Here is a 21,873-nt window from a genome sequence, read left to right as displayed (position 1 = left end):
GCGTTGGAGAGGTTTTAGTTGGGGGCTGAAGGTGATGGCTAGTGGCGTTCTGTTGTTTTCTTTGTTGGGCCTGTCCTGTAGTAGGTGACTTCTGGGTACTCTTCTGGCTCTGTCAATCTGTTTCTTCACTTCAACAGGTGGGTATTGTAGTTGTAGGAATGCATGATAGAGATCTTGTAGGTGTTTGTCTCTGTCTGAGGGGTTGGAGCAAATGCGGTTATATCGTAGCGCTTGGCTGTAGACAATGGATCGAGTGGTATGATCTGGATGAAAGCTAGAGGCATGTAGGTAGGAATAGCGGTCAGTAGGTTTCCGATATAGGGTGGTGTTTATGTGACCATCGCTTATTAGCACCGTAGTGTCCAGGAAGTGGATCTCTTGTGTGGACTGGTCCAGGCTGAGGTTGATGGTGGGATGGAAATTGTTGAAATCATGGTGGAATTCCTCAAGAGCTTCTTTTCCATGGGTCCAGATGATGAAGATGTCATCAATGTAGCGCAAGTAGAGTAGGGGCATTAGGGGACGAGAGCTGAGGAAGCGTTGTTCTAAGTGAGCCATAAAAATGTTGGCATACTGTGGGGCCATGCGGCTTATCTTAAGTGATCACTCTCCTTACAGTGTGTATGATAAACCCATTGTTTCATGTTCTCTGTGTGTGTGTGTGTGTATATAAATCTCTCCTCTGTTTTTTCCACCAAATGCATCCGATGAAGTGAGCTGTAGCTCACGAAAGCTTATGCTCTAATAAATTTGTTAGTCTCTAAGGTGCCACAAGTACTCCTTTTCTTTTTAAACAGTAGAGTAGTTCCATGTGCTTAAGCTCCTTTTGCAACCAGGGCATAAAGGTGTACCACAACAACTCACTTAATGGTGTGCCTATTTTCACACTATTTTTATACAAAGAAGTATATGCAAAAAGTTGTGGTGTTGCCATTTGTATTGAACATATAAATATCAAAAAAGATCAAGAATTATATAATGCTGGGTGGCTCTAAGATTGATGCCCACGGAAACCAGGGTACCAATAGCAGATCTGACATATACCATAGCAACCGTATTAATTTATTCTCTATTATTTTTTAACCTGAAATACATAAGGAAAAAATAATCAAATGTTTAAAGTTTGTAAAGTGGAACATCACATAAAAGGACAATTCAGTAGTGTGTGGGCAGATTTGGGTTGAGACTTTTACAGAATACTAAAGAATGCTACTACTTTATATTTCATGCTTTCCTCCTAAGGATTTTAAAGCACTTCACAACTATTAATTAAGCTTCACAATATCTCTTTGAGGACAAGTTATTACAACCAGATGGTAAACTAAGGCATAAAAAGTAGTTGGTTAAGCAACTTGCCCAATGAAACACAGTGAGTCAGTAGCAAAGCTAAATATTTAGAACTGCAGAATATTAAATAATACTAAGTCTTCACTTCGTGTCTTTCATCTAAGGATTTCAAATTAAGATAGAACAGTGGAAAACAGACCAATTACAATTTTTCACATGAAGTGCTATATTCCACCTGTAGCTGACAGCAGAGGCTCTCAGACACAGACCTTTGCTTATTCTAATTTCAGTTCACAATACAGTCCCAAGGAAAAACATAAGCCATGTTAAATAAAAATATTTAGGAAGGAAAATGGGACAGGTAGACATGACAGGGCAACAAAAAGTTATAACAGTTCAGCAGCATCCATATTCAATAATGAAGATCAAGATCAGCATTTACTAACACCTCCTCATATTAAATTTCTCTTTAACACAATGCTGCACATAACCTTTGTATTTATTATTAACATTAGTTAATTAAAAGTAATATTTCCAAGGCACACACCAGATTTTCAGCTGTGCAGAGCTTGTGCTGTTTCATGGATTCTGAGCCATCCAGGGACCAAAATGGCCCCAGTGTAATTTAAAAGTAGTCTAGTTAAACTTCTAGTCCAGTATGCTCACTGCATGCAAGGTTGTATAAAGAATTTCCAGTTGTATCATGAGTCTCACAATATTTGGCATTTTACTTAAAGCCCCAACTCTTGGAAACAAGTGGTTATGTGAGAATCTCAGCTTTCATTTAAAAAAAAATTAAAGATTTCTAGCCCTTATGGTTGCAAAGAAAAGCTTGAAAATGTGATCCAAGTGCATGCTAAAAAGCAGAAGGCAAATCAAAAAACCCAAAGTTTATTGTTTTTTTAATCTCAATATTTTTAAGCCAATATCATGATTTTCAGGGGTCTGGCTCATGGATTTTAAATGCTTGGAGTCAGCAATACTGAGTCTGTATTATTGTATTATTATGTTAAAAAGGTCATATATTTAAAGTATATGCAGACGGCTGTAAAGTGCAGCCTTAACTTTTAGAATTACTTGACCTGAATGATGTCTCACCCTTAACACTGGTTGCTAGAATCTAAACTAAACACCAGGGTTTGCTTTGCATGGAACTTTTAAGGAAGAGTAAATTTTAAAAAGAACAAAGAACAAAAAAAACAAAACAAAAAAACCCTATGTTATTCAGCTTCTGGAGCTTCTATCCAGGTTTCATTTGCTTAGAACATTTATTTATTTATTTCTGTAAAGAAGGAACTAGTAACAGCTTTCAGAGTAGCAGCTGTGTTAGTCTGTATTCACAAAAAGAAAAGGAGTACTTGTGGCACCTTAGAGACTAACAAATTTATTAGAGCATAAGCTTTCGTGAGCTACCGATGAAGTGAGCTGTAGCTCACGAAAGCTTATGCTCAAATAAATTTGTTAGTCTCTAAGGTGCCACAAGTACTCCTTTTCTTTTTTCTAGTAACCGCTGAAATCAGAAGAAATAACTTCAAGTATCAGGCCATCATGTTCTCAACAGGCATTAAGAGGGTATTTTCTCCGAAGTGTGTCTGTAGCTACGTACATATATAAAAAAGGAAAAAGTATTAAAACAAACAGTTTCAGAATATACTGGAAGATATTAGTTCTCAATACCCTCCACAGTATTAAAAAATATGTAGTAAGAAGGAAGCAGAGGGCTGCTGTTTTTCCATTCCTTCACCAATAAATGCTTACTATGCATCTCCAACAGCAACTATGCCACACTTATTTAAGAAGGCATCATATGGTCAAATATTTTCCACTTCACTTGCCACTTTTGCCCTGCCCTCTATTTAAAAAAATGCCCTGAAATGGAATTAATTACATTTTAACTGAAGCATATAAACTATAGGAGATAAACCTTCTTAAATGATTTTGCAATGAATGAAACTCAAGTAATTAAGTCAGTTTAAGGCAGAACTATGCAAGATAATATCTGCATCAGAAATAGATTATTCCCTGCCTGCAACCTTAACCCAACACATTCATCTGTCTTTCTCCAGGGCGCCCAATCTCAGAAAAATGCACGGAGTTTCCCTAAAATTCAGATGAAGGGAAGAAAGTTTTTCCAATGTCCACAGAACTTAAAAGCAGGAGGAGCACATTAGCAAATACTTTCAAACTGCCAGCAAATAACTCTGAACCAGAATCCAGGGCCAAATACCCCCCAAATCTTTGGGAAAGTTTGGCTCCAGATTATCCATTTCTAAAAGCTTATTGACCTGAAACAAAACCCTTATTACTTTCTGACATCTGAACTAAGCCAAGTCTCTGTTCCTTTTGGGTCCAATCTATAAAAGCTAATCAGTATGGTTACTTTCCAGTCTAAGAGAACACAGAGGGTGCCTATAAAGAGACAAGGTTCCCAGCATTGTTGTTAGTAATAAGCACACCTCAAAATATTTGCAAATCTGGCAGCCAAGCATCTGAGTTTAATGCTTCTCCAAAATGCAATGTGCCTGGAAATCCTAAAATCAGGTACACTCACAAGATCTACAGTATTTCCTGATTTATGGACAGATTGGGGAGGTGGGGGGGGGGGAAAAATCAGGAAAGAATAGCCTCTCCTATTTCTGCTTTCAGATAAAACCAGGAAATGCAGCAGTACATTAAGAACATATTAAATCTAGGCCCATCAGAACCCTGGCCTCCATGCCAAGATCTGCCATCCCAGCCCAGTCAACAGTGTCTGCAGTGAACAGTCATGGGCCAGTGCTTCTCCACTTTCATCAGATCACACAACTTGCGGTATTGTGGGAGGGCACCCAAGATCCTTGTCTACAAGTCCTACAGTAGCAACAGTGAGCACTCATGTGCCATCAGCTATTCACAGACCTATGGCTGCATCAGGCTGCCCTGACCACTGGGCTAGGTCCCAATAATTCTTCTTTAATCCCTCCCTTGATTCCATAAGAGTTGGGTGAAGGTTGGGGCCAGTTATAAGTATCTGTTTTAACGTGCCCTTCACTATGGTATCTGAGCACATTGTTATGTTGTTTGAAATAGTTCACTCAATTGTGGCTGATCTTTCCTTCTCTCTGCTACTCAAACTCAGAAATAAGGTGGAATTATCCTGCCATGCAACACAGGCTCATTCAAGGGCTCTTGTGAATTATGGGTAATGGCGTTTACTCTTTCAATAGCCTGAGGTAAGTGGAGGGTGAAAATGGCAAGGAACCTGATAATGAGCTGATTCTGGAATCACTGCTTTTTAATTGATTAAATTGCTTCAGAATGTTATAAAGACAGAAGGCACCAGAACCTTCCACTGATTAAGTTTAATTAAATTAAAACAGAGACAAAACACTGCTTCTGTAAGAACTCTAGTTACCTGGAAACACAGTTCAACCCAAAACATAGGTTTCAAGGCTTTCAAGGACACCAAGCAGTATATCTGTATTTCAGGAACATGGCCCTCATGGAAAAATACACACTTGGAAGGGATTTTTTATAGCAATAGTTAATACTACAAATACACTCTCAGTCTTGAATTGGATTTTATGGAACTGAATCATGTAATATAGATATTATATTATCATGGAGCCAGGGAAATTTAATGGTCTTCATTGTTTCTTTAAGTTTCCCTTTCACTGACGTGGAAGAGTGCTAGGAACTTTTTTGCGTTGATAATTTAAAAGATGTTTCCTTAAGAGTCAGTTGAATGTGTGGCAGAAGCAGCAACAGTATATGCTGCTGGCAGCAGGATGTTGATGAGTCCCCATGTGTGGTATCTCAAACCTGAATGCAAGGAGAACTCTATGAGCTGCAGTCAAACCACAAGGAAGTTCCCATACACAAAGCGAGCCATTTTACATGCTTTTCGTTTTTGAGGCAGAGAACTTCAAAAATGTCAGAAGGAGAACTTAACTCCTTCAGATCTGAATTCTAGTAGCCATATCCAGAACACAACACTTCAGTGGCTCTTAGAAGTATAGAAGCTAACGAGCACCCAGTTTGCGACCATGTTGAGTTTCAACCTTAGGCTATCAATGCCCTAACCTATCTGAACTCCAGGGCTCCAAAGACTCAAAAATGATACTTCAAGAGATATCAGGTGCCAAACTCTCAGTGTCTATCTCACCATTGTGCTGTCCAACCATTCATCCAACCACAGTAGTCCAATGACTAAAACATAGTGCCCTTAAAAGAAAGTTATAGGAGCACATACAAAGTTAGTGATATTTTAAGTAATAGAAAATTAATGGTTCTAATTTTAAAGGGAAACTGAATTTTTTTTTTAAAGATAGACACAGAAATAGTTCCCAAATTGTTAATACAATACATACGCAGACTTGAGCATGCTTGATAAATGAATACATGAATAAGTCTGTTCCTTTTCTATAGGCCTGCCAAGTCCTGACTTCAAAAAGAGGTTTCTTTTGCTACAATTGAAGACAACTAATGTAGCATGAAAAATGCAACGTCTTGTGTTGTACTCGGTGTCAGTGGGTTATCAGCTGTAGCTGGGGAAACCAGAACCATGCACTCAGATTTACTGTATGCCTAGGCCTTTCAGTTCACCTTTAAATTGTAGTTATTGGTAATAAGAAAGTCAGCAGAAGGATAAAGTGCTGCAGTCTCAAAGTTTTTTTTGTTTTTGTTTCCATACATTTATATTTAAGACATAGCTTCTTTTCAGTATAGTCTCTTTATCCTGTATCTAGGATAATGACGCATCTACTAATCAAGAGCAGTTTCTAAATCAACATATTACTCTTCAAATACACTTTTATACATCTTTAAGACACACTGTCAGGTTAAAAGTATACTTGTTGCTTTAACAAGTACTCACCCGGGTTACAAGAAACATTTGAAAAGTATTCACATTGGAAGATTTTTAAAGATCTAAATCACTTTTCACTATTCATACTCCTTTTTCTTTAAGCTTCTCTTATCTTGGACAAAGAAAAATAAGCTAGTCAGTGTCAATTTCTAACTTTTTCTCTACTAGCACAATTTTAGGTTGCAAATACTCAGAGGAATGTCTAAATACAAACAAATGGTATTTATTGATTACACACTTTCAGACATTTCTAACAGTGATTAGCTTCTGTAGAACTTTGGACCCAACTATGTCCCATACCATAACCACACATACTGCATGGAAACTAAATAGATTTGGATGAAAGTTTACAGAAAAAATGAAGCCCTAAGTAATTGGGTTGTTCTTTCCCTTTTCCAAGCCTCCAAGGTTTCTCCCAAATAAATTAGCATACACTTATTTGCCCCTCCCCATTCCCAAATCACAGTACCAACACTAAGCAATTTGAACAGGCTTGCCTCTCACATTTCTCAACATCTCCCATTTTGGAAAGGGCAATTAGACTGTGTTGTGACTTGCTTTCCTTCTTTTACTAAAATCCTATAGGGAAACCTTATTTTTGGATATACACTATTTCTGGAAGGGGGCATGGGATACATAGGTGTCAATTAGTAGGTTTCAGATCTTCATACTGGCAATCATATTTAACTTCAATACAAACTACACAGGAACTGATATCACATTACAGCGAGGCAAGAGGGAAAAGGAGAATAACATTGTACATGTAAAAAGAAGTTATTGACAGAGCAGGAACACAGGATCAGGTCATTGGTCCTTCAAGTTGAGTATCCTGCTTTAGGCAGCGAAGAGTACTTGATATTTCAAAGGGAAGTGGGAAGGGGAAACTGGCCCTGGCTAATTGAGCAATGCACTACATACACAAGGTCAGGAAAAAGTTCTTTCCTGAGACATGTGGTGGTCAATTTATCCCCTAAAATGTGAAATTTGATTACCCTCATTTTAGGATGCATAACTACAAACATTGGCTATAAAACTGAGTCCCTATTCAAACCCTGCTGTTCTAGGTACTCCCATGGCAGAGAATTCTATAAGATGATTACACATTGTGAGAAATAGTATTTCACTCTATTTATTTTGGCTCCAACAAATCAGCTTGATCTAAACCTATCTGGTAATTAGTACTTTGTTTATGCTTGTTTAAGTCAGACACTCTTTTTTTAAGGGAGCAGGAAAGCTGGCCAGCCCTTGCTCAAGTTAAGTGTGAAGTGGAAGGTTCAGTTCTGTATTTCAATTTAGATGTGGGTCAGTAGCAGCTGTCCCTGTCATGCCTAACTGGTGAACAACAAACACAGAAGTATCTCCTGCCAACACATTATTATTTATATTTATATATACCATTCATGAGTGTTCAGAGAGTTCAGGCAAACAAACCACAAACATAAATTGTGGTCATTCATAAAAAGAAATCTTCAAATTAGATTTTCAAATAGCAACTGGCCCAGCAAACTTGAGCTCTCTGGGGAGAGATTCAACCACAGGGGCAGCAAAGGTTTGAAAAAAATATGGTATTCGGGATGAGCAAATAGCAGAAATATTATTATTACTTAAACTCTGGGCCTGTGCTGGACAGCTTCAAAAATCAGTCAAGGCAGACTAAGCAAGGATAGAATCAATTAAGGAACTGCTTTATTTATGAGAAAAGTTCCTAAAGTCCCTTTTCCAGGCAGGGTAAAAAGTCTTGTTTACTTTCTGACACTGGGAGCAAGTTTCTTTCCTTTGTCCATTTAAATTGCCTGGGTGACCTCTCTGACCCTTCTCTCAACCTACCCACTTGCACATAAGACATAGATGTTGTCAGGGTTCCTTCCCCCTCTGAACTCTAGGGTATAGATGTGGGGACCCAAATGAAAGACCCCCTAAGCTTATTCTTACCAGCTTAAGTTAAAAACTTCCCCAAGGTACAAACTTTGCCTTGTCCTTGAACAGTATGCTGCCACCACCAAGCATTTTAAACAAAACAGGAAAAGAGACCACTTGGAGACATCTTCCCCCAAAATATCCCCCCAAACCCTACACACCCCCTTTCCTGGGGAGGTTTGAGAAGAATATCCGAACCAATTTGTTACAAAATCATCAAAGACCCAAACCCCTGGATCTTGGAACATTGGAAAAATTAGTCAGGTTCTTAAAAGAAGGATTTTATTAAAAAAAAAAAAAAAAGAAGGGTAAAAATCACCTCTGAAAAATCAGGATGGAAAATACTTTACAGGATATTCACATTCAAAAACAGAGGATCCCCCTCTGGGCCAAACCTTAAAGTCACAGAAAACAGGAATAAACCTCCCTCTTAACACAGGGAAAATTCACATAAATACAAAAGATAAACTAATCCACCTTGCCTGGCTTACCTATACCGGTTGCAATATTGGAGACTTGGACTAGGATGGGTTGGAGAAGATGGATTTCTGTCTGGCCTCTCTCAGTCCCAAGAGAGAACAACTACGTAAACAAAGAACACAAACAAAAACCTTCCCCCACCCCAAGATTTGAAAGTATCTTGTCCCCTTATTGGTCCTTTGGGTCAGGTGCCAGCCAGGTTAGCTGAGCTTCTTAACCCTTTACAGGTAACAGGATGTTGCTTCTGGCCAGGAGGGATTTTATAGCACTGTATACAGAAAGGTGGTTACCCTTCCCTTTATATTTATGACAGATGTGCTTCCTCTGGAAGTCTGAACTAAGTGCAGAACCCATTTGTCAGGTGTGGCCCAAACCAAGCAGAGACAGTTCCATTATGGGAGTGGAACTGGGAAGGGTTGGGCCAGTTCAAAGAAACACATCCAACCAACTAAAAGAATTTCAGAGTGCATCTTAAAGTCCACCCAGGGAATCAGAATCTGGCATCAGACCAGACCAATAGGATGCTGAAGAGAAACTCTTCTTGTAAGAGGTTTTTTAAAAAGAAATTTATAAATTAACGAATAATAATTCTGCGATAAATTCAGCTGGAGAAAGTACATATTATCAATTTTTAAAAAGTGCATTCATCTCAGAATCCCAGGTTGCATGTTGTGTGGTCCCAGCAGCACCAGTCACAACTGGTTGCTAATTACTTCATCTATTTCATTGCAGGACCAAATGCGAATAATGCAACAAGCGAAATCACTTTCCAGACTGTTTGTCCGCTACAAGCGGAGGGAAAGTTAAAGCCTGTTCAGATCCTTGGAGCTGTTCATTAGGCTTTTGGTAACTAGGCATGTGCTGTTAACACTCAGGGCTAAACAAAACCCACCCAAATAAAAGGCAAATACAAGGTTATTTATTGTATTAGCCATAAACTGAGATGTGATCCTTCGAGGAAAGAAGATAGAATGGAAGGGCTGCTTTATCTTCACTAGAGATGTAGTTCTGTAGGGCATATTCTAATGCTCTTAAATTAGAAGAAGTCATTGTAACCTTTTGGGTTAGGATGGTAGTAAGACTGACTGCATTCCAGATGAACAAGAAAAGATAAAGGCCTGTGAGAATGTACACTGGTCTAACAGTCCTCCCTTAACAGCTGTGTCGTCTACAGAAAAAAGGATGAACTGTGTCACCAAGTTTGAAGTAAATACTGTGCTGTATCATTTACCCAGGCAAAAAATTCTTCTACCCAATGTTTTGAGGGTTACGAGAGGAGTCTTAACCCATTCACCTCTCTGGTTCCAAATTTGTGGAGGGGAAGAGGTATTCAGATATATAAAATCCAATGTAGCTCATGAAAGCTTATGCTCAAATAAATTTGTTAGTCTCTAAGGTGCCACAAGTACTCCTTTTCTTTTTGCAAATACAGACTAAGACAGCTGCTACTCTGAAACCCATAAAATGGAAGGGGTTTTGGTTATCCAATAAAGGGCAACATAAAACTGGGATTAAAAAAGAAAAAGAAAAGTTTCATATGTCACAATGTTAATATATCAAGATTGTACTTACAATTATCAACCTTATTAAGAGACCTTACGTAATTATGCAATACATACCCAACCAGGAGGAAAACTGAGAGATCACTGAGAAATAAAGGTTCTTATTTTGAGACTATTTTTATGGATTACAGGAGATGGGAGGGGGAAATGCTCTCTCAACTTCACATAAGAATAAACAAAGGATTTAATTTGGACAAGATAATCATGCACTTTGTAAATAACCACACAAAACTGGCCTAAGCGTATCTGTCACAGACAAATCAAACTGAGACACCATTTAATCAGAGAAAAACACATGCAGATGTTCAATTAAAAACTGGAGCCTACAGTCTTGGCTCTGTTTGCCCTGGCCCACATTGTTTGTCGAGTAACAACGGTTGCTATGGGTGACACAGTCCACTCCCGTTTCCAAGGGCTGGTTGCTCAGCGACGGAGAGAATACTTCCCAAACCAAACAATGCTATACCCCAGCCTATCCCCCCCCGCATCACACATTAACCAGATCGAAAACACACTTAATATGTCAGTGATTATTTTCAGAAGCCCTGGGAGGACTGATAAATAATTTCTTCTCTATAGTAACTAAGGAGGTGGGGTGGGGGGAGGTTTATTCTATTTATTCTGAAATAATAAAAAACAGTCCAGGCAGACAGTGTTCTTAGAAGCAAATGTCGAGGAAAGGAACACTTTTAAATCCCTCTTTTATTTTAAAAATATCAACAAATTAACCTCTCTTTTAGGTGATAACTAGTCATTATGTAAGTAGTTGCCTCCTCTTCTAGCTTCTACAGGAAATATACAGCACTCGCTACAACACAGCAAGTGTACTGCAAAAACAAAACTACCATGCAAACAAACAAGCCCTAGAGGAGAAAATTTTAGGCTGTTTTTGCGTCCTGTAACTGTAGTGCTTTGGAGAAGAAATGCACTGAAAATATTTTTTTCAGAATTCTGTAAACATATGAAACCAATTTGAACTCCACATTCTGCATTATTGTAGTGAGATTTGAAGCTGGAATTCATTGCTCATAATTCGTGAAGTCTTACAGAGTGTTTTAGGCAAGAGCTAAGGTGGCTGGCATAAAAATACAGGATATACATTTTTTAAATTTTATTTTGCTAGATTGGTAGAAATGGAACACGATCATAGGTACAATGGTATGAACTGAAACAAAAGATCTGCTGCACTTGCTAATTATTATTAAAGCCACAGGCTGCCCTTTTTATGCTCCAAAGTCAGTGGGAGCTATGTCTGTGCAGCATTTATCCCATAGCTCAGACTTTGAAACCAAAGTTCATTCACTTTTAAGGTCACCATGACATTGGCTCATCTTCACACTCATTAAGGACTAAGTTTAAAGGAAAAGTCGCTAATTCTAATTATTTGAGATTTTTAGGAGTTTTTAAATAATGTGTCATGAAAATGGAACAGATTTTTTTTTTCAGACTCTTATCCAACGATAGCTCAGCCTTACAATGTAACATGCCAGAATTACAGAAAGACATTTTCTCTTCTGCAACAGGAAATCATAAGTAGCAGAAATGAAGTCCACAGGATTGTAAATCATTGCATTAAATTCCATAAAAAAAACCTGTGCTTTAATGCTTTGAACTAAGATTTTGTGCTTAAACTGTATGGGCTTTTTTTAATTCTATCACTGACAAATGAACGTGCTCAGCAGTCTTCTGCCATGTAGTTGTGTTCAAACCCATGTGAGGGGGAATCCAAGTTCAGTCCTTTGCTCCCAAGAACGACTTGGCCCAGTGGCACTGTAGAGGGAGTGACCAATTTCTGGCTGATGTTCCGAGCGACGTTAACAGAAACTGGAGTGACTTTCACCCTATCTCTGTAAATCAGACAGGAGGTCAGCAGAGCTCAGGGCCACTGAAATGGCAAGAGAGAAGTAAGAGGTGACAAAACTGAAGGATATACCCCAAAAGCATAAAACCAGCAGTGGGACAAAATGCACATTGGGACCGGTTACCAATATGCTTTTTACATTCACTTTGCAAAGGTGTAAATGAATACACAAGGTGCAGGGTAATGGAGAATCAAGCCTGATGTATTATCATGAACTGATCTTTAACACTCAACTTAATGGTAAATTTTGGTACTGAAATATAATATCCAGCAATACAGGACAGCACAAAGACGTTAAAAAACTTAGGGTCATCTATGAATAAGATCCTTTAGCATTATAATATTCAGCCATGTATAAAGAAGCTGTAACCAGGTCTGATGTTGCTCAGGTTATTTCAGCAGATTAGGGTGACGAGATGTTTTTTCTTATATAGGCTCCTATTACCTTCCACCCCTTCCTGATTTTTCACGCTTGCTGTCTGGTCATCCTACAGCAGATTGACTTGGAGTGTAAAGAAGAAAATGCCAAGGTTGGCAAGCTGATCAATTGACTGGTCAAATAATGTCAATTGACCACCTATTATTTGGCCACAATCAAATATTATCAAATATTCCAGCAAAAATGCCCTGATGTAGACAGCAGCCTGCTTTTCCGATTGGATCGTGGTGCCATTCTTTCATTTTTTAGAACGTCATTTCATTGTGTTTCACATTTTTCTGAGTTACATGTTGTGTTATAATTGCGCATTCATATCTAAGACTAAGCCTGATGGCGATCACAAAGTCTTACTCTTTTTTGTTACTGTTCTAATAAATTAGTGGTTAGAAATATCGGACCATTATCTGACCAATATTTGACTGGTTAATTGACCAATTATTTTTGGACCAGTCAAATGCCCAGTCCTAGAAAACACTATTTAAAGAAGTGTTCTGAGCGGGCAGTGCATCTTTATTGCTAGAGTCTCCAGCCTTCATAGCTGATTTTTTGTTGGGGAGGAGGTGGGAACTGAATTTTGGTGAAAGGTGCCAGTCTATTTGATTACTTTGATCAATGGTTAGAGCCCACTCCAAAGCAAGGAAAGGCCCTTTCTGTCAGGTGACTTAAGAAAAGTATTAGAGTCAAAAACTGAACAAAGAGGAATGGAGGTGTAGATCATAACGTCAAAATGAGGGATCCAAAAGGTAACGCAGAACAGGGAACCGCTGACAACTCTATGATAGGTGCTAGACTGAAAACTGAAGAACAGAGACCTCTATTTAACCCTGAAGGAGAGAAGGGAAAAGTGGCATGACCTTCCATCACGCTGCCCCTCACCAACGTGCCTTAGCCCTGACCAGGAAGAGCCAGCTCATAGAGAGAGCAAACTCCCCCTCCCTCTATGTCCAGCTAATTCTTAGCTTCTCGACCCAGGCTGCCAATGAGTGGGGTAATGGGTGCCAAGAGATGGACAACTCTCTTCTAGAAACTAAACTGAGACCCACCAGCTCATTTTTCAAATGCCAGTGTGAAATGATAACTGCTAGTAGTAACTACTGACCTGGGCTGGATCAAAGACTCCATGATCAGTCCTTCAAGTCAGCCAGCCCCATTCCAGCCTTAAAAACATTAAAAAGTCACAAGGCCAAGCCAAGGACATTAACACAGCAGTGTTGTCAACTCTTGCAATTTCATTGTAAGTGTGGGGTATTTGGCATTTCTCTTAAAGCCCAAGTTGCCAAAGTCATATTATTACCAGAGAATCTCAGCTTCTATTAAAAACAAAACAAAACCACCCAACCATTTCTAGCCCTCAGGATTATGTAAAAAAGGCTTGAAAATATGACCTTTAGTGGCTCCAACACCAGAGGGCAAATAAACAAAATCAAAAATTTATTGTTTTTAAAATTTCATGATTTCTAAACCAGTCGCACGATTTGTTGGGGTCTGACTCATGATTTTTAAAGGCTTGGGGTTGGCAGTGCTGAAATAGGTCTATGCATGTTCCATATCAGTCCAACTTTTTGTATATATAAAATCAGGAGGAAAAAATGATCTAGAGAAAGATGCTCTAAAGACAAAGATGAAAGAGTCTCAGTTTTCTTTTTTTCCTTTCTTTCTGCAAGCAGGTGGATGGTTTAGGCCAAGGTGAGTACAGCAGTCACTTCCTAGCACACATGGAGCTTGCAGAAAATGCTGACTTGCATCTTGAAAAAATATGAAATAATAATCTCTAAACTGCACAAGGAAGAGTCTTCTTGGCTTTTTCTTGCACAGAATTTGGAGATTTTTCTCATTCCTTTTTTAAAGCATTAAAAACTGAAGAGGAAAAACAGGGGGGAGGGGAAGACTGATGATCCTGCTAGAACTAAAATATCCATTAATGGTAAATTCCACCCACCTCCTCCCTCTCCTTAAAATATGAGCTCCCTGGGTCAGGTTCCACCAGCAAACCTAAAAACCAGCTCCAACTACATTGCTTAGTCAGACAGGCTTTTTTATTCTCCAGTGTGTCTAGCTGGCTGCTAGGCAACCAGAACAGCATTGTTACTCATATGCATTAAGTAGTAACTATTATTTCATTCCAATTTTTTTAAAAAGGGTGAGAACATCGATTTACAACAGAATGTGCTCTCTCCAAATTAGCCTAGAACTCTGCTCACTTTCAGGAAAGACCAAAACTAGCGGCCACTCAAAGTTTGCTGAGATTCCCACAGATGCATCTGGTAAGTTATCTCGATAGTTCAAGCCCACGTTGCCTTTGGTGTAGGCACACTGGTGCCAGTGGGGGCTGCCCATGTGGATTGCCTCCGAGGGCCACAATACAGCAGCCCTTTGATGGAAGCATCCATTAAAGATTTTTACCTTTGTTTTGTTTTGTTTTTTTTCTAAATTCCGATGTTTGTACTACCTCAGTTCTGGTATACAGAGGAGGCCCAGGCCACAACAGTCCAGTTCCCCTGCCCGAAGACTTGTAAGAGAAGAATTTGGGGAGTTGCATAAAAAGAGTGAAGGGGGGGTGGGCGGTTGGTGAGTCAGATCCTTTCTTCTTTCAGTGAAGCAGATCTGCTGCCAGTCTGCAGATTTGGGCGGAGGACTCCTTCCTATCTTCTCCCCACGAATTGTGCCTCAGCATGCAACCAAGATACTCAGGCAAGGCTCCGGAAGTTTGGATTTGCCCATTCATGTCTAGTCAGCATAGGCTTTTTAGAAACACCTTCAAGCCTGCAAACTGAGGGGGAGGGATAGATAGAGCAATGTACATCTAACAGTATGGATTTAAGCATTATAGAGAATAAGCTACATTATAAATGTAGCATGCAGTACTCTGCTCCCTGCTCAGGCTAGACTCCCATTGACTTCAGTGCAAGTTTTGCTTAAGGATCAAAGGATTGGGACCTAAAGGTTCTTCTAGGTTTAGGGCTGCCCATATTTGGAAATACTAGTGCCATTTTATACAAAGCAAAGATAAATGCATAGATATTCACTATGCAATTTCATAGTCAAGGATCATCATGTAATTATGGAATTAAACTGAGTTAGAATATATAGGTATCGTACCATCTATGGACAGTAGCTTACATGGTAATCAGTCTTGGATTTATTTGGCAGCTTCAGATACAAATTATAGACAAATATTAAATGATGTTCTATCAGAAACAAATGAATAATAAATGTTACTGTATAGCATTTATGATAAAGATCTTATGTGGTACTATGTGAACTATAAACTAAAATACTAGTATAAATGTTTTTATCTTCATTGTTTATCTTTTCTTCTTCCCTCTCTAGTGTCTTTCCAGCTCTTTATGCACTTTAATATACTTTCACGGCTGCATTTCTATGAGCTCACACTTTGGTTGATCACACATCAAGTCCAACAGCTCTACCCTTGCTCCTTTCCTCCCCACAGAGGAGAATAAAAAACAAACAAAACAAACCCCAATTCGTTAGCTAACAACAAAATCAAACAGTTTTTTGGAAAGTGAAACAGCTGCTACCTCCAAAGCTAAAAGGAAATGGATTTTTCCGGCTGTTAAGCAACAGGCTCTGTGCTAAATATTTTCATAACTGGGAGTCTGTTGAAACAGTCGTGGAGTCAGAGAGCCTTGTACAGGATCTAGCAGTCTGTCATTTGAATGAAGTTTGGTCTTACAAATGCTACGCAACAGCAAGGACTTCTATTAACAAACACTTTGCAGGATTGGACCCTCTCGTAGTAAACACCTCAAGATTTACACATGTGAATAACTTCACTGGTGACTGTAACCCTAAATTTGAAGGGGACTATTTGCATATGTGAAGTCATTACAGGATCAGATCCAGTCACCACACAACTATATACTACTAGATCAATAAAAAGAAAAGGAGTACTTGTGGCGCCTTAGAGACTAACAAATTTATTTGAGCATAAGCTTTCGTGAGCTACAGCTCACTTCATCGGATACATGCAGGGAAAAACACAGTGGGGAGATTTTATAAAATTTTATATCTCCCCACTGTATTTTCCACTGCATGCATCCGATGAAGTGAACTGTAGCTCACGAAAGCTTATGCTCAAATAAATTTGTTAGTCTCTAAGGCGCCACAGGTACTCCTTTTCTTTTTGCAGATACAGACTAATACGGCTGCTACTCTGAAACCATAATAGATCAATAGTAACTGCAATAAATTTTATGCAGAAACTCTGCAGAGTGACCAGAAAAATCTGAATGAAGACTTCTCCTCCAAAAAGAAAGGATGTTGACAGGACTTAGCCAAGTGTTCTACAGGCCCCACACAGATCACTTTTGAGTAATTGCAAAATCTTAAGGCCCATTATAATGTTAATTCTTAGCCTCCCTGGCTAGTTGTTGTCAAGAAATATAATTAGATGTTGTGTAGCCACGATACAAAACTGGAAAGAATGCTAAGAATGTCCTTGCTTACAAGTAGAGGAACAACATTAAGAGACCACAAGCTGAAACATGTGTTCTGAGAGTTGTAAAGAATGTACACACATGCACCTCTACAGAGATTTAAAAGGAATCAGATTTAAGATCAGTTACTAGTAGGCACATATCCTCCTTCCCTCCCCCCCCCACACACACACACACACCTCAACACACACACAAAACCCAACTATGTTCAAAATACAAACCAATAAGAGAAAGCAATCCAAAGGCAGTCCTCAAATTCTGTCTTTAACTCATAAGAATGGCCATAATGGATCAGACTAAAAGTCCATCTAGCCCTGTATCCTGTCTTACGACAGTGGCCAATGCCCAGTGCCAGATCCTTCAGAGGCAATGAACAGAACAGGGCAATTATTGAGTGAACCATCCCTTGCTGTCCAGTGCCAGCTTCTGGCAGTGAGAGGTTTACGGACACCCAGAGCATGGGGTCGCTGCCCTGACCATCTAGGCTAGTAGCCATCGATGGACCTATCCTCCATTAACTTATCTAATTATTTTTTGAACCCAGTTATACTTTTGGGCTTCACAACATCTCCTGGCAATGATTTCCACAGGATGACTGTGCGTTGTGCAAAGAAGTACTTTGTTATGTTTGTTTTAAACCTGCTGCCTATTCATTTCATGGGGTGACCCCTGATTCTTGTGTTATGTGAAAGAATAAATAACACTTCCCTATTCACTTTCTCCACACCATTTATGATTTTATAGACCTCTATCATATCCCTCCCCCTCCCACACTTAGTTATCTCTTTTCTAAGATGAACAGTCCCAGTCTTTATAATCTTTTCTCACATGGAAGCTGTTCCATCCCCCTAATCAATTTTGTTGATCTCTGTACTTTCTCCTATTCTAATATATCTTTTTTGAAATGGAGTGAACACAACTGCACGCAGAATTCAAAGTGTGGATGTACCATGGGTTTATATAGAGGCATTATGATATTTTCTGTCTTATTATCTATCCCTTTCCTAATGGTTTCTAACATTCTGTTAACTCCCCACATTGTGCCCCAAACACCAGGGATCCACTGGTGCTATTACGTAGCACCATACATGTCATATTTCCTTGGCACAAAAGTAAGATAAAGATGCAATGTTTTCCTTCACTTTCAAGTATCCTAGGTTCTATTGGTATCACAATCTTAATGCAAGTTTTCAGTCTATACTACTTGTTTAAAAGGCAAACCAAAAAATGTCTCTTTTACAAATAAAGAGAGAGAGAGAGAGATTTCCTGGAATATGTGTTTGAGTTAATAAACAATTACAGTATCTTCCACCCATATAGCAATTTGCAGCAGAATATCACAAAGTACCAATTAAACAAGCATCATGACAAGTGATGGGCATTAGGTGGTGCTTTGCCCATTTTATAGATGGGAAAAGAGAGGCAACCCTTAATAAAACATGCCATAGTGACACATTTGGAACCAGGTATTTTCCACCGAATGCATCCGATGAAGTGAGCTGTAGCTCATGAAAGCTTATGCTCAAATAAATTTGTTAGTCTCTAAGGTGCCACAAGTACTCCTTTTCTTTTTTGCGAATATAGACTAACATGGCTGCTACTCTGAAATTTGGAACCAGAACAGTCTATCATTTTTATTTATTTGTTTATTTATGAAATGGCGCTGTCGACAAACCTCTAGATTTAAGTATTAGTTTTAAAATGAGTTGTCTCGGTGTTAACTAAAATCTAATATATAGTTCTATACTAGATAATTAGTAAATTACTTCTGTGAACTACATGTGGAGATGGCACTGGAAGAGGATATTCATGTGTACTCTGTCACAAATACTTATAGTTACCTTGCAGAATACATTTTTGAGGACTATAAGTAGTAACTAAATTTTGCAAGGGAGAAAAAGCAAATTAATCTTCCACAGCAAGAATAGCCTTACACTGCTGAAGGCAAAGTTACTGTACTTGCAGCAACAACTAATCAGCAGAGCTGATAACAATGGGAGAGCACAACATTAGCAAAAAAGTCTCCTTCAATGACAGATATTGTAACAACAAAAAGAAAAAGGAGTACTTGTGGCACCTTAGAGACTAACAAATTTATTTGAGCATAAGCTTTCGTGAGCTACAGCTCACTAACACGGCTGCTACTCTGAAACCTGTAACAACAAAAGCACTTATAGTGCAGTTTGATCAGTGAAACAGAAAGAAGGAGGAGAAGGCTCAGTAAGAAGTGAGTTCTTAAATAGTGTATGTCAACCTGGCAATCACAGAAAATTAACATGTCTAATGAAAGTTGCACTGAATAATTCAAAACATGACTGTTGAGACAGTGTCTTATTTCCTTTTTTAATACGTATTTCAGACAGCAGCAGCCTGTCACAATAGCTGTTAGTTTCTGGCACTGTCTCCAATATTTTGAACACTATGGGCTGGGGTGGCTTTCCCGTGCTATGCTAGAACCCATCTCACCTACCTAAACATAATAGCTTGGCAAATTCAGATCACTCCAGTAGTCAAGAAACTCAACTTTACATAGTAGCCTTCTTTGTGTAACTGTGACATCTGCATACATATAGTGAACAGGAAGAAGGGTCCAGCTCTTTCAAAAGCTCAGCTCCCCTTTTGGGTAGCTAAATGGAGCAGCCACAAATAGGTGCTTGAAGGGGAGGGGAACTCTCCTGAAAGTCCGGCCGAGGGATTGCAAGTTTACAACAGAAACATAGGTTTCAGAGTAGCAGCCGTGTTAGTCTGTATTCGCAAAAAGAAAAGGAGTACTTGTGGCACCTTAGAGACTAACAAATTTATTAGAGCATAAGCTTTTGTGAGCTACAGCTGAAGTGAGCTGTAGCTCACGAAAGCTTATGCTCAAATAAATTTGTTAGTCTCTAAGGTGCCACAAGTACTCCTTTTCTTTTTAACAGAAACATAATCCACAGTTCAAAGGTCGGCCAAACTGATTATTGTTGTATTCTCAGCAGAAGGAGGTTCAGTGTTACTCAAAGAAATGACATTAGCATTAGCTTAAAAGGGAGTCACAAAATCTATATCAATTTTGTATCAAAGCTGGATGAATCTGGGAAGAGGAAACGAGGTAGGAGGATGTTCATCTGAGCTGTGGCAACTGGAGAGTGGTAGCATCAGAAGCAGGATTTGAAGGCATCCTCCACAACTGTATTCAGCATCACCCGATTCAGTTCCTTCTGTTGTGCAAGGATGGGGCTAGAAATACCTGGACTCCCTTGAACAACCATTCTTCTGCTATTTATAAACTGAATACCATGAAGTTTGGTTGTTATGTGAGAAGGGAGGTCCTTTCAGAGGAGATTTGAAAAACCAGGGTTCTGTCTCTTCGGTGTGGACCTTAAAACTGTCAATGCATTTTTTGCTCCAAAAGAATTTGCCTGGGTCACCCAATTCCCCTTTCCACCCTGCATGAACTAGGTGTTTTTCCTTTGTCCCTCTGTGCTTTGCAGTTGGTACAGCATCTTAAGAGGAAAGCTTTTATTATACCTCTCTACCTTCAAAACTTCATTTTAAGGATGTTTTCTCATTGGGTGCATTAAAGAACCCATTTTTTAAAAGAAAGTTGGAAGAGAAATAATATGACATGAAAGCTTTACTTCCCCCCCCCATCAACATGGGTGATCAGTGGGAGTCAGACCATGCAGTGATGAGCTGCCAAAATCTTAACAACTGGTTCCCTCCCACGAGGGAGTCATCGCCCACCCCCACCCCCAGGACCCCTGCCCCATCCACCCCCCTCCCATCCCCTGACTGCCCCCAGAACTGGGAGGAGGGTCTCGTGGGCCACCATAGTGGGTGCCCACCCTATCCCTAAGAGCCAGAGGGACCTGCCGGGGGGTGAGGTGGGAGTCCCAGCGGTGCTTACCTGCGGCAGCTCCCAGGAAGTATCCAGCAGGTCCCTCTGGCTCCTAGGGGCGGGGCAGCGCGCATAGCTGGGAGGAGCAGCCGCTCCCCCCACTGATCACATCAAAAGTGGCGCCTTAGGCGCCAACTCCGTGGGTGCTCCGGGGCTGTAGCCCCCATGGGGAAAATTTGGTGGGTGCAGAGCACCCACCAGCAGCTCCCCGCCCCACGCCCGGCCCCAGCTCACCTCCGCTCCGCCTCCTCCCCTGAACGCTCTGCCCTGCTCTGCTTCTCCGCGCCCCCACCCCCAGCTCCCCATGAATCAGCTGTTCGGCGGGAAGCCAGGGAGGGCTGAGAAGCAGGCGGCGGCTTCACACTCAGGCCGAGGGTGGCGGAGGTGAGCTGGGGCGGGGAGCGGTTCCCCTGTGCCCCCTGCCCCCCGGGGGTTACTGGCTGCGGCGCGGGTGGCCCTCCTCACACCCCTCCGCCCCAGCTCACCTCCGCCTCCCTGGGCCTGAGTGCGAAGCCGCTGCCTGCTTCTCAGCCTGCCCCAGCTTCCCGCGCAAACAGCTGATTCGTGGGAAGCCTGCGGGGGGCGGAGAAGCAGAGTAGGGCGGCGCATTCGGGGAGGAGGCGGAGGCGAGCTGGGGCTGGGGGTGAGGTGAGCTGGGGCGGGGAGCTGCTGGTGGGTGCTGTGCACCCACCAAATTTTCCCCAACGGTGCTCTAGCCCTGGAGCACCCATGGAGTCGGTGCCTAAGGTGCCACTTTTGGCCCTCGCGAAACAACCGGTTCTAAAAGGGCTTCTAAATTTAACAACCCGTTCTAGCGAACTGGTGGGAACCGCTCCAGCTCACCACTGAGACCACGGACCTTTGTGTTCTGTACCAGAAAGGCACAGAAGATGAAAGGAAGAGGAGGGGGAGAAAAGGAGTGTTGAATTAAGAGTATCTTTTTTGGGACAGTCAAAGGAAACATGAATTCAATCCATTTATGAAAATATTAGACTTCAGTTCCTATCAACTTCATATTTGTCCCTTTTCTATTTTCATTGATTCACAGGTCACTAATGGGGTGTAATCTAATACAGTGGTTTTTCAACTGTTTTGGGCTCAGGACCCATTTGTAAATCTTGATGACCTGTCACGACCCCTTGAGATG

At 40.4% G+C, this 21,873-nt stretch overlaps 1 protein-coding gene across 20 annotated transcripts in view; it reads right to left on the bottom strand.

Annotated features, from left to right (window-relative positions):
• The window catches only part of RFX2 (regulatory factor X2), a 104,841-nt gene that overhangs the window by 60,465 nt on the left and 22,503 nt on the right, over positions 1-21,873 (bottom strand). For 2 of the 20 annotated variants that reach the window (XM_043502720.1, XM_043502728.1), the window contains exon 1: positions 14,796-15,113. The exons of 11 other annotated variants lie outside the window; for them this stretch is intronic. In XM_043502720.1, coding sequence (XP_043358655.1) covers positions 14,796-14,931 — 136 coding nt within the window. In that variant the 5' untranslated portion in view covers positions 14,932-15,113. Of the gene's footprint in view, positions 1-13,491; positions 13,514-14,795; positions 15,117-21,873 lie in introns of those variants that run through there. 7 more of the 20 variants (XM_043502722.1, XM_043502726.1, XM_043502727.1 and 4 more) reach the window with 7 other exon arrangements.

Source organism: Dermochelys coriacea, chromosome 25, assembly GCF_009764565.3.
Source record: "Dermochelys coriacea isolate rDerCor1 chromosome 25, rDerCor1.pri.v4, whole genome shotgun sequence".
Classification (NCBI taxonomy): Eukaryota; Metazoa; Chordata; order Testudines; family Dermochelyidae; genus Dermochelys; species Dermochelys coriacea.
Note: the sequence above shows the minus strand (reverse complement) of the source record. Positions and strands in the feature narration are given on the sequence as shown.